Here is a 13728-nt window from a genome sequence, read left to right as displayed (position 1 = left end):
TTAATTTATTTATTTATTTTTAATTTTTTATTTTAAGAGTTTGTTTTACATTCAACATTACATGTACATTTAGTTTCACTCCCCATTTACCATCTCCAACCCTAACCCAGTCTCCTCCCCTCACTGCCCAGTAAGCCCACCACCCTGCTCCTCATAGTTATGCACGCTTATGTGTCTTGCATTTTCTCCCTGCAAATGTTGCCCCTCTGGTGCCCCATGGTCGATTGCTCCAAGGAATGCATTTTCATAGAGTATGTGGGTGCATCACCCTGGGTGGAGTGGTCAGCATGTACATCTTGTTTACTATTGGGCTGAGAGCCAGACCCTGGGAGTGAGCTTTATTCCAGGCCCAGAATATATCCCAGGACCATAGTATCAGGAGTCTCACCAGACTCCATCTGACCAGTAATTATGGTCATTATTGAATTTTTGGAATTTGTTTCATGTTTTTCCTCCCACTCTATCCAGGATCTCCAGATTTGATCCTTTCCTGAGTGGTTGGCATTGGTAGCTGGGCACCATCTATTTCTGGTCTCGAGGGCCATTGTGTCCTAGGTCTGACTGCTTCCAAATGCCCTTGTTTTTTTGCACTCTTCTTCGCTTCCAACAATAGGAGACCATTAGCTGCATATTAGATGGCTGCTTGAAAGCTTTTAAGACCCCAGTCACTACTCACCAATGTAGGATGAAAAACAAGACTTTTATGTATTTTGTTGTGCCAACTGAGTCTGGTGTCCCCCAATTCTTTGGCCCTGAGTCAGTAGATCTGTTGGTTCTCTCTCCCACAGTGTCTGGTTGTCTGTGAGGGATTACTCTACATCTGTCTTCTGTTGTTTCTGTAAGGATTGAGGATATTTTGTATCTCTGGTATCTGTGCAACATTATTTTCCACTGAATCTATCCTTGGTCTAGAGTATAATCCTGTTCAGTGACCCCCATCTGATCTTCTCAGATGTTTATGTATTTATCTGTAGCCTGGTGTGTGGTGTTAATGGTAATGCAGTATTGTGGATATACTGGTTGGTATTACCATCTATGGTCTATATATTATGTGCACAATTCTGTGTCCTCCCTTTTCCTAATGCCATCATGGTGGTCCTCGACTCTTTCTGTACAATCCCTCCCTTTACCCACACTGGCGTGTGGCCTCCAACTAGCCCAAAATTAATCTTTCCCTTTTCCTCTCCACCCCAGTAATCTACAAAATGGGTTTCCTTTCTCAAACAAACCCTTGTCTTTTTACAATAATGGGCTCATAGAGTATTTGTCCTTCTGCAATTGACTTATTTCACTCAGTGTCATGTCCTCTAGGCTCTTCAGCACTTTAAAGAGGTCTTTTTGCAACTCAAGCATTGTTTTCTTTTTTTTTTCCCCCAGTTCTTTCAGCTGAAGAAATTCCAAGCATGTTTTTTTTTTTTTTTCCCCCTTTTGGTTTTCTAATTTCAGGTCTTCTCACATTTCATTATAATACTTTACTTTGCTTTTTGAGCCCCTCTTTGGAACATTCTGTTCAGCTATTTTATTTCATCATTTCTCCCATTGGCTTTAGCTACTCTATGCTCAAGAGTAGTTTCAGAGTCTCTTCTGACATCCATTTTGGTCTTTTCTTCTTTTCCTGTCTTTTTGCTTTCTTCATGTATGATGGTCTTGATGTCATCCCACAACTTGTCTCATTTTCAGTTATTGGTTTTCAATGTGTCAAATCTATTCCTCAGATAGTCTCTAAATTCTGGTGGAATATCCTCAGAAGGAAGGTTGGGCAATCTACTTCCATAGTGATACTGCCTCGGAAACCCAAGGAGGGGTCGCTATGAGTTGGATCCTACTCGACAGCACATAACAACAACAACATAATCAAGATTGGATTTTCACTCTTTTGGACTTATTTTAATATTCTTTAGCTTGTCTGTTATACAGTCAGCTCCTGGTCTTGTTTTGACAGATGATAATGAGCTTCTCCATCACCTCTTGTCACAGATGTAGTCAATCTGATTTCTCTGTATTCGATCTGGCCAGGTCCATCTGTATAGGCTCCCTTTATATTGTTAAAAATAATAAAAAGAAAAAAAGTATTTGCAATGAATAAGTCATTGACCTTGCAAAATTCTATCTTGGGATCTCAGTCGTCATTTTACCACCAAGACTATATTTTTAAACTACTGATGATTCTTCTTTATTTCTATTTTTTACATTCAAATCACCAATAATTATCAATATATCTTGATGGCATGTTTGGTTAATTTCAGATTGCAGAAGCTGGGAAATATCTTGAATTTCTTCATCTTTGGCTTTAGTAGTTGGTGTGTATATTTGAATACTAGAGGTATTAACTGGTTTTCCCAGTAGCCAAATGGATATTACACTACCACTGACAGTATACTAGTTCAGGATAAATCTTGAGATGTTTGTTTTGATGATGAATCAACACCATTCCTCTTCAGTTTGTCATTCCCAACATAGTAGATCTTATGATTGGTTTAAAATGGTCAATACCAATCCATTTCAGCTCACTAATGCCTAGGATAGCTATCTTTATCTGTTCCATTTCATTTTTGACAACTTCCAATCTTCTCAGATTCATACTTTGTACATTCTATGTTCTGATTATTAACAAATGTTTGCTGCTGTTTCTTCCCATTTTGAGTTGTACCCTATTAGCAAATAAAGGCCCTGAAACCTTTACTCCATCCATGCTACTTTGGGGAGGAAGCTCTTCCCCAATAGCATTCTGAGTGCCTTCCAACCTGAGGGGCTCATCATTTGGTACTATATGAGACAATGTTTCCAGGCTATTCATAAGGTTTTCCAGTACTATATCAGACAGTGTTTCACCACTATTCATAAGGTTTTCAGTGGCCAGTTTTTTTTTTTTCAAAAGTAGATAGCCTCATCCTTCTTTCCAGTCTGTTTTTGTCTGGAAGCTCCACTGAAACCTGTCCACCATGGGTGACACTGCTGGTATGTGAAATACTGGTGACATAACCTGCAGCCTCACAGCAACACTTAAGCCATCACAGTATGACAAATTGACAGACTAGTGGTACGTGTAACCTTAGATCAGGCAAAGATTTCTTAGATAGGACATCAAAAGGACAAGTGGCAGAATAAAAAGAAATAAATTGGATGTAATCCAAATTTAAACATTTTGTACTTCAAAAGACACCAAAAAAAAGTTAAGGAACCCATAATATGGGAGAAAATATTCACAAAGCATAATCTTGTATCCATAACATATAAAGAACACTTACAACTTAATAATAAAAAGACAAATAACCCAATTAAAAATTGGACAAATGATCTGAATAAACATTTTCCCAAAGATATAAAAATGGCTAAGAAGCTCATGAAAAGATGCTCAATATTATTGTCGTTAGGGAAATTCACAATAATACCACAGTATAATAACCACTGGATATCTATAATAAAAACAAACAAACAAACAAACAAAAACCCACACTGCTGTTGAGTTAGCTCTGACTCATAGTGACCCCTCCTTGGGTTTACGAGGCAGTATCACTATGGAAGTAGATTGCCCAACCGCCCTTCTGAGGAGTGGCCTAATACCTTAGGCACTATACCACCAGAGCTCCTTATAATAAAATAAATGGAAAATAATAAATGTTATTGAAGATGTAGAGAATCTGTATCCCTCATACATTGCTTGGGGGAATGCAAAGCAATTAAAATAAAACAAAACAAAAATCCATTTCCATCAAGCCAATTTCAATTCAGAGGAACCCTGTAGAATTGCCCCATATGCTATAATCTTTACAGAAGCAGACTGTCACATCTTACTCCTGTGTAATGGTTGGTGGATTCAATCCACCAACCTTTCCATTAGCAGCTGAGCACTTAACCATTGTGCTACCAGTGCTTCTTGAAAATTGTGAAGCCACTGTGCAAAACATTTTGGTTGTTCCTCAAAAAGTTCGAGTTATAATATGACCCAGCAATTCCATTCCAAAGTATATACTCAAGAAAATTGATAACATATATTCATCAAAAAACCTTACACAAATGTTTGTAGCAGCATTACTCCTAATAGTAAAAAGTTAGAAACAATCGAAATCTCCATGAACTGATGAATGGATAAATTTGACATGTGTATACAATAGAAGGAGCTCTGGTAGCATAGTGGCTAAGGCACTTGACTGCTAACCAGAAGGCTAGCAGTTCAAACCCACCAGCCACTCCTTGGAAGGAAGGTTGGGCAATCTACTTTCGTAGTGATACAGCCTTGGAACCCAAGGAGGGGTCGCTATGAGTTGGGTCTGACTCGACGGCATGTAACAACAACATACAATGGAACACTATTCGGCAATGAAAATTAATGAAGTACATGCTTCAACATGGACCTTAAAAACATTCTACATAAAAGAAGCTAGTCACAAAAGATAACATATTGCCTGATTCTATTTATATGAAATATCAGAATAAGCCAATCTATAAAGAAAGTAGATTGGTGGTTGCTTAGAGCTGAGGAGGATGGGAGGAATTGAGGGTGACTGCTTAGGAATGTAGTGTTTCTTTCTGGGGTGACTAAAATATTCTAAAATTGTCGTGAAGACTGCAAAATTCTGAATATAGTGAAACCATTACTGTAAACTTTAAATGGGTTAATTTTACAAAATGTGAATTATATCTCAATAAAGTTGTTATGAAAAACAACTCAGGCAGTGCATGATCTAAATTGGCAGCATGCTCAAGTGACCAGGGCTTTAGAACTATAATCTTACCTAGCTCTGGTGGCACAGTGCCTAAGGCATTTGCCTGCTAACCAGAAGGCTGGTGGTTCAAATCCACCTGCCACTCCATGGAAGGAAGACTGGGCAATCTACTTCCATAAGGATTTACCACCTTGGAAACCCAAAGGGGGTTGCTGTGAGTTGTATGAGTCGAATTCGAATCAATAGCAGTGAGTTTTTCTTTTTTTTTTTTTTCAAGTCTAGATGAGCTTCCCTCAAACCTGATGTGGCCAACAGCTTGGCAGCAGTAATAGGTGTTAGAGAGAAGGGGTGGCATCATCCATGAGTATGCAAGAAATTGTACATAACTCATGGCCTATCATCTATATGCAGTAGCCACTGATAATAACTCTTACTGAGTAGCAATCTAAAATAGTTAGGAGGTTTTGAGATAAAAATTCTAAGAAGTGCTGCTTTAGAGAGGTTTTCTCACATAGAAAACACGTTACAGAAAATGTAACTATTGTACTTCCTCAACTAGCGAAAGAGTGATCAAGTCCCCTCCCAGCCTCTTCAAACTCACGAGTGCTGGTAAATTGAAGGACACTGGGTCTTTTATTTGAAAAGGGTGCTATATAAATATATGGTTTCATAATTCTCTTCCATAAAACAAAGAGCAACCTCTAAAAAACTTCAGAAGCAATTGGAAAAAAAAAAGAAAGAAAGAAAGAAAAGAAAAATGTCAGCTCTGTGTTTTAGGATGAAGATAACTAACTCTGAATTCAACATCCCAGAACCTGATGGAATGTTGGCGAGGAAAGTCTGAAGTAGACTCATTTATTTGTAACATCAACAGATTAGCCCAGCCAGACACCACCACTGAGTACCCTCACATGCACATTAGGTACTGCTTGTATTGTCGGGGCTGCAACCAAACAAGACGGAGAGAAAAGGATCCAGCTCTTAAGCTGCCAAATGGTCAATAAACAGAGTAAGGCAGAGACACCAGCCGGCAAAATACTTGATTAAATCGCAAAGTTCCCAATCCATCAAGCAATTGTTGAATCGGGTTCTAATCTCAAGGTTAAAAAGCCCTGCTACTAATTTTGCAATCCCCAAATCATCTAATTTTAAAAGAGAGGTGCTGTGATTGATATGATTTCCAGATTATTTATTTATTTATTTATACTCTCCAGATTTATTTAATTATTTTTCCTTTAGGAGCATGCCACAAGTGTAATGAGAAAAATATCCTGTGAAGTAGAAAGAAGAATCTGTATTTCAATATCAAAAGCTTGCAAGGAGTAGAATGAAAGAAAATCAGGGACAAGCAGCACTTGAGGAAGCTGCAGACAAAGAGAAAATAGTGGAAATGGTGAATGGGAAGAGGTTTCCTTTTCCATTTCAGACTAACTCTACCAAATTTCATTTTTTGTTTGATTTTCATTTTTAAGAATCATGATTTCCAGTTTGGCTATGAAATAAGCCCCTTGCTTTGCCCTGTCCAGCTCATATTCTGTTCCCTGCTTGAATGAACAGGGTTCCAGATGAAACTGGGGGTCTTAACATCACAATACCACTACTACTACTAATAATAATAATTGTCCATGCCACTAAGTCCATCCCACATAAACCCACAAAGAGCAGTCATGATATACCTAAGAGTTAAGAGATCAAAGACTTCTTTGCTTTCAATGCATATATATACACCAGGTGAGAAAATCACTAAGGGGAGGGAAAGCATTTAGAAAAGAAAATTAAGTGGCCCAGGAAATTCAATATATTATCTCAAAGTTCATAGTTCAAAGAATGTACATCTGAGGAGATGAAATTAGCACACGCAAGAAACCACCCCAAAGTGACCCTGTAATTGGAAAGCTACACTCTTTATCATAAAGATCCCTTACCACCATTAACCTTTGGCTGAGCTAGGAAAGGAAAAAATACTCAGAAAAATCCTACCAATACTCCCAAATGAGATATCATTAAGTGTAACCCTTTGATCCTAAGGATCTGATTACTGGGACCCAGAAAGAACTCACCTACTATTTGAAAGCCTACAAGAAAGAGAACATCATTCTTTCTTGGTCCCAAAACAAATCTCCATTACAAAAATATACAAACTGCTCCCTGTGAGACAGTTGTAAACAGCTACTAGATAACTGGGAAGGAGACAGGAGATGGAAAGGGGAATTAATAAATTCTTTCTTTTGAAATAGCTAACAGAGAAAGGCAGGATTTGCCAATCTCATAGCACTACTAAAATGCTATTTATTGTGGCCACCAGAACAAACTCCCAAGAGAAAAATTAATATATTCTTTTTTAATCTGGATAATCTCTCTAAACTCCATCTCTAATTCCTGAACAGAATAAATGCTTGCTACATTACTGTGCTGCTTGCCGAGATATGTTACCCTACTTCAGTCAAGTGAGCCAGTGGTCAATTAACGAAGTTACAGTCCTATTTTATCGCTGAGAGAAGACAGTTCCATAAAATATAATCAGGGCTGTGTTGTTGTTATGTGCCCGGACCCGACTCATAGCGACCCCTCCTTGGGTTGCCGAGGCAGTATCACTATGGAAGTCGATTGCCCAGTCTTCCTTCCGAGGAGTGGCTGGTGGGTTTGAACCGTCAGTCAAATGCCTTAGGCACAGTATACACAAACCCAATATATTTTTCCTTCTGTTCACACTACATGGTAAGTAGAAAAAGACAACTTTCAACCTCTTCTCTCAGTAGAAACGACGTAGATATATAAGAACATAGAGTTATTCCAGAAGTTACTAAAGCTTTAGAAAAAAAAAAATCCTTGAACAAAATTAGCTAATTTGCATGAAAAAACAGTTGGAAAAAGAGAGGAACACAGCAGGTTATTTAAGAAGCCTCAAGAATTTGAAATTTTAAACTAAAATTTGACACCTAATGCATGCATGCAACACCGGGGGCAAAGCGCTGGCTGTAGCTTAAAAAAAAACAAACAAACAAACAAAAAAAAACCTTGCCTTTTACCAAATTGTGCCCATATAAAGAGAGAAAGAAAAAGAAAGTAAAATAAGAAAATATGTCAACTTTTAGATTGGGATTGGTTGCATTTTGATGAAATTGATTATATTTCCATAAATAAACTGACTCAAGGATTTGTCCTAAAAATTGATTTTTAAAAAATTTTTTTTATCAACTTACAGGAACACCAGCTTTCCCTTTCATAACCAAGGTAGCAATAACAAACCAGGAAAGATTAAATAATCTTGTACTTTCTTCGGGTCCTGCTAAATACTCTCTAGTTGAAGCCATTCATTTTAAGCAGGGTGCCAAGGAAGCACTAAAGTATGGTGGTTTTGCTAATAGAGAAGTTTTTCAATTGAGACCTGGAATAAAATATGTACACCTGATGAGAATACAGACATTCCCTAAAATTTTTGGGTTTTGTCTTTGAAGACACAGCTATATCCCTTAATATGCAGAACTATTCATTTCTACCCCCTTAATTGAATGTGTTTTTTTGGGGGAGGCATGAAGAAGATGGAAGGTTCCAGAGACTGTGTTTAGTATTACATTATAGTAAGCCAAGAAACACCTCAGACATTCATCCTTCCCCCTACAAAAAGTTCACAGTAGAAGAGGTTTCTGCTGACTAGTGACAGCCCTAGAAAAAAAATTAACCATACCAAGTGAAACTATTCTCAGAAAATGAAAAACTTTATATTCCAAGGCATAATACCATCAAAAAAAATATACACTCCAAGTTAACTAAAAAATATTTGACAATATCAAATGAAGTCTTTGAAAATTCTGTAAGCCAAACCTTAAAAACCTAATAGAATGCAAAGCCTAGTAAGAAGTTGTTTCTTCAACAGCCCAGAAAATACCATTTTATGAAGTTCTATCTTCTTTCTCTTTTCTGACACTGTGTCATGAACCATCCAACAAGGTAAGAATTACTGAACAGAAACAAATTGCTGCATATAAGTCAACAAAGATGCTAACAAAGAAATTTTGGGAAAAGTCAAAATAAAAGAAACTAGCTATAGAAACAAAGAGCAAGACACAAGTCCAGGAGCACATCAGCACCTGGCAGACCTGAGGAGTTAGTTTCCCAGTCAATATTCTTTCCCTGATGGAGATAAACTAGTATCTAACCAGTTTGGGCAAAAAACAAAACTACAATACGGTCTCAAAGAAATTCAACAACTGTGGTAAGGAAGAATTTTTAATAAGCAAAACGAAACTGTCTGCCACTTGTCTCATGTCCTAATTAAAACTCTGGGTCAAGATTGTGGCTCATAGGTCACCAACAGCTCTTGCTAAATTTGTTAGTGCTACAGCTAATGTTTTAAAATGCAAGCATGTACTGAAAATGAAGGAATATATTGAAGTGTCTCATTCTTCTCTCCTTGAAGCTGATTCCTGAGCACACTGAAATAGCAGGAAATCCTTACCAAATTAAAAAAAAAAAAAATTCTAGGACTTTTTCCGGTAAGTCAGACATAAGCCTGGTTAAATTCTTCATTAAAAAAAAAAATCCTCTTTATAAATTCGATGCAAACCTAACACCATGATCTGTTATAATCCACAGAGAAAATAAACACTTTACAAGATAAAATCAACCCAAGCAACTACTTCCAACAAAGTCGACCAATGCTGTGAAGGCAAATCCTGCCCAGTGATTACCAAAAAGTTATCCCTTGATTTTCGCCTACCTTTTCCTACTCTAAACTTCTTAGTTGGATCCTGTCCTCTGACCTCCTACCCGCTGGAGCAAATCCCCAGTTGCTGCCAGGGAGAGAGTTCACCCCTTTACCCAGTGGCCCACAGAACCCTGATACCACTTTCCCTAATGGGGCACACCAAACAATCTCTTTGGAAGAGGCAGGCTCAGAAATGTTTGGGCCTGTCTTTTTGCTTCTAATCTGCTGAGAGTGATAATAGGCTGGAGGCCAAACCCTTATAGATGCTAAAAGGACAAAATGCAGATATGTCTTTTTGAAGTACTAGGAATTTGGGGAGAGACTTAAGGGCTTTATCTCAGACCACAGTGTAGCTGGATTTAAGTTTGAAGCGCCCACAAAGTGTGGAGTACCACGAGGTAGCAGGATTTTAAGAGACTAGTGGAGCTGTCAGGAATCTGGAAGGGCATGCACCTGCACCTAGGGGGCACAGCGAGGATTTGGAACTCACAGTGGGGATTCGGAGTAGGCAGGCAAGCCAGGACCCTACCCGGGAGAACTCCAGATTTAGGGCAGCCTTTCCCATGGAACCATACTGAGGGCTCCCAGGAACAGGGGTGGGTGTTCACGCAGTGAGGAAGGGTTAGATACTACAGAATGCTGACTCTTGTGGTCCTGGCTAAAAGACGACATTTTGGGGAGTAGGAACTTACCGCATGTCCCTGTAAGGTCCAGAGTAGCTCTCCATCCAGGGACCCATCTCGCTTTTGACACAATTGGGGCTGGGGTAGGGCACTCTGCTTACCACGCCGCTGGGGTACCACACATCAGGTGGGGGAAAGTCGCTTTCCTGACCAGCCAGCCCCTGAGGTGGCCGAGTGTAACCATAGGGGGTTACAGTCCCCGCCTCCACTCCTGTGCCACTGCCACTGCCACTGCCACTGCCACTGCCACACGGTCCATACAACTGGTCTTCTTCGGCACTGAAGAGAGTGTGCCAGGAAGAGGATGTGGCTGTTGAGGGTGAACCGGCTCCGTGTCCCGCTGCACCCCCGCTGTGCAGGCTCCCCAGGTCCCCATAACGGCACTGTGCTGCCGCAGCCACCCAGGCGCTACCATAGTCCAGCGGGTTCTCTAGCTTGATGCGGGTGTGGGAATGTTGGGGCGGCGGAGGAGGCGCTGGCCCTGTCAGGGCCAGTGGAAAGTTGTAATATTCGCGACTCTGGTAGGCTGCTACCTCGTCGAGTGCTCCAGACTTGTAGAGAGGCAGGGTGGGTGGCAGATCCAGTGGCCCGGTGTCCCCTGCTTCACCGTTTCCAGAGCAGCATAGGCTCTCGCCGTCTAGCCCTTTGGTATAACCTCCCTTGAAAGGGGAATATTCAGCAGTCTCCTCAGTGCCTTTACGTCCTGGGCCGTCGTCTAGTAGAGAACCTTTGCATTCAGCCAGTGGCGTGCAAGGAGTAGTACGGACAGCGAGTGGACCTCCCAGGAGTGGGGCGTACATGCAATCCCCCCGAAGGTGTTCTCCAGGACTCAGATGGTCCAAGGCCTCCACACCCAAGCCCATGGACACGGACACTGCCTTGCATAGTTCCTTGGCGCTGTCTGAGATGGTCGAAGTGCTCCCTAGATAACTGTCCTTGGAGGCGGTAGAAGCCCCAGCGGCCTCCCTCACTCTAGCGCTGCTGCTGCCGCTGCTTTCGGAAGCCGCCTCCTGCTGCTGCTGCCGCTGCTGCTGAAGGAGTTGCATGGTTCCGGCCTCATTCAGGATGTCTTTAAGGTTGGCGGAGCAGCTGTTTAAGCCCGGGAAAGTGGGGCCCAAAAGGGACAACGTGGATGGGGCAGCTGAGTCATTCTCGCCCGGCAGTGCTGGCGGCAGCTGCGGCAGTCCCTGGCTGGAGGCCGCGGTGGATTCGGGCTCTGGGACGCAGCCGCTCTCGGGGTGGCCCCTGGAGGCTGACTGCTGTTGTGAAGGTTGTTGCTCTTCATCCAGGGCCAGATAGCCTGTGGAGCCTCTACTCTGGGGTTGGGGAGAGCCATCCTCACGCTGCTGCTGCTGCTGCTGCTGCTGCTGCTGCTGCTGCTGCTGCTGCTGCTGCTGACGGCGGCTGATCTCCTGCTGCTGCTGTTGCTGCGGCGGCTGCGGCGGCTGCGGCTGCTGCTGTTGCTGCTTCTGCGGCTGCTGCTGCTTCAAACGGGCGCCGGGAGGTGCTGCGCTCGCTGCTTCAGGTTGCCAGGGGCCCGGGTTCTGGATCACTTCACGCACGCTCTGGAACAGGTTCTGGAAAGCTCCTCGATAGGTCTTGGACGGAGGTCGGGGGTAGACCCTTCCCAGCCCTAACTGCACTTCCATCCTTGAGCCTGGCTGAATCTTCTACCTAATTCCCTTACCCGCCTCCTCTTTTCTTGCTCCAAAGAGTTCAACAGGCTGCGAAGCGGTAGGCTGCTGCAGCTAGCTGCCCACCTTTGGGAAGCTCCTGGGAAGGAAACTTGCTGGAACAACCACGCAAAAACGCTTCAGACAGCCTCAAAGTCTTGTGCAGAGGAAAACACACGCTGGACACGATCTGCTCTGCTAGGCCCACAGTCCGTTCCTGGATACTTAGAAGATTCAAAAGATGCTCAAATCTTGAAAGGAAAAAAAAAAAGAAAAAGTTATCTGCCCCTCCCTTCCAAAGTCAGTGTCCACTCAAGCAGGTGCAAAAAAGAATCATTTGTTGTTCTTTTGTTCTGTGGGCTTTTTGTTTGTTTTCTACTGAAGTCCTGACTGACTTTGCATCTTTCGATCTCTGGTCCGGTGATCTGAGGGTGAAAAGGCTGGGGTGGGAGAGTCAGGAGAACCAACAAGCCTGCCTAGCGCGCCGCTTAACCAGCAGGTCCCAGCTGCAGAACTGAAGCTGCTCCCTGGTCTCTGGGATCCCAGAGCTGTCTTTGCAACTTGTAGCTAGCTCGCCCTCTGGAAGCCAAAGGGAGTTACCTCTCTGCAAACTCCTGCTGGCCGCGCCACACTGGTGGAGGGGGGAGGTGGGGCCGGGCGGAGAGAAACCCTGCGGAGGCAGCTGCCCAAAGCTAAGACCTGGGAGGGGGGCGGGGTGAAGGGAAGAAGGACAAAGGCAGCCGTCAGTCCTACCTGGCACTTTCTTTGCTGCTCTGAATTTCTAGTAGCTTTTAAAAACTTCACCGAAAAGGAAAGGGCAGCTCCGGGACGGTGGCTTCAAAGCTGCCTTACTGCAAGAGGCGTTGGCTGCCACTGGGGCTAGGCTGGTTTGGCGAGGTGAGTCCCTTCAGCTCCGGTCTTGCACCGGGGCGGCAGGCTCTCTGTTGCTTTCCCTTCTTAGCCTCCTCTACCTTAAGGCTTGCTCCGGACCCTTCAGCTCTCCCAAGCAATCTGGCTCCTGGGGATCTGGGAGGGGGCGCTGGGAGGTGGAAAGCAAATGCAACAGTTTGCTAATCGGGTCCCGCCCCCGCCAGGCCGGCCTCCCTGCCTTCCCACCTCCTTTCTTCTTCCCTCCCCTTTCCTTTTCTCCCCTCCCCTAATCTCGGGCTAACGCCGGTAGCTTTAAAGAAACAAATGCTGATGCAGCGTGGGTGAGCGCGGGAGAGGATCCCTGGAGCCTTAGACGACCCCTGCTCCCTGAATACCTCCTGCTCTCCAGCATCAGAGTTTAAGGCACAAGGGTTGAAGTTTAGTAACCGGAGCTTTATGTGATGACAACGCTAGGGAGCGCCCAGAGGCACTCGCCAGATTTCATTCCAAAACTCAATCTCAAAACACACGCGGTGGTGATGGTGGTGGTGGGGATTGGGGAAGAAGGTTTTAGGAGTACCACTGGGATGCGCAGAACGGGGATGGCTCCAACAAAAGGAAAAACAAGCCAATCCAGACAAAACTTGGTGAAACCTTGGAGATTTCTCCATTGAGGTAGATTGGTCCTCTTGGAAGAATGCCAGTTAGTCTAGGAACCTTCAACCCAGGAACCAGAGTTTGTCTCTACCCTATTCTCCTCCCTTCTTACTGTCTGGAATTGCTTCTAACCATTCACTTCTCTCTTATCCATACTTAGAAAGGCAGAATCACCCAGATAAAGAAACAGAAACGAAAATACCAGAACCCTGCCATATGCATCCTCGATTTTGTCCAGGGCTTTGCAAACATTAGTTTGTATATAATCACAGAAACCAAATTCACTGTCAAGTCAGTTCTGACTCCTAGCGACCCCTGGTGAGTTTCCAAGGCTGTAAATCTTTAGGGAAACAGACTGCCTTATCTTTCTTCCATGGAGCAGCTGGTGTGTTCAAACCACCCACCTTCTGGGTAGCAGCCAAGTGCCTTAACCACTATGCCACCAGAGCTCCTGTAGTTTGTATATACTC

General features: G+C 43.1%; 1 protein-coding gene across 1 annotated transcript in view; it reads right to left on the bottom strand.

The window, feature by feature from the left end:
• Nucleotides 1-11707, bottom strand: part of AR (androgen receptor) — a 411187-nt gene extending 399480 nt beyond the window's left edge. The window contains exon 1 of the mRNA XM_007956285.2: nt 10068-11707. Within this exon, the coding sequence (XP_007954476.1) occupies nt 10068-11707 (1640 nt within the window). The remainder of the gene's footprint in view (nt 1-10067) is intronic.
• Between the last annotated feature and the right edge of the window lie 2021 nt (nt 11708-13728).

Source organism: Orycteropus afer, unplaced genomic scaffold (assembly GCF_000298275.1).
Source record: "Orycteropus afer afer isolate SDZICR_OR568_19922 unplaced genomic scaffold, OryAfe1.0 scaffold00599, whole genome shotgun sequence".
Taxonomy (NCBI): Eukaryota; Metazoa; Chordata; class Mammalia; order Tubulidentata; family Orycteropodidae; genus Orycteropus; species Orycteropus afer.
This window is presented reverse-complemented; position numbering and strand designations above follow the sequence as displayed.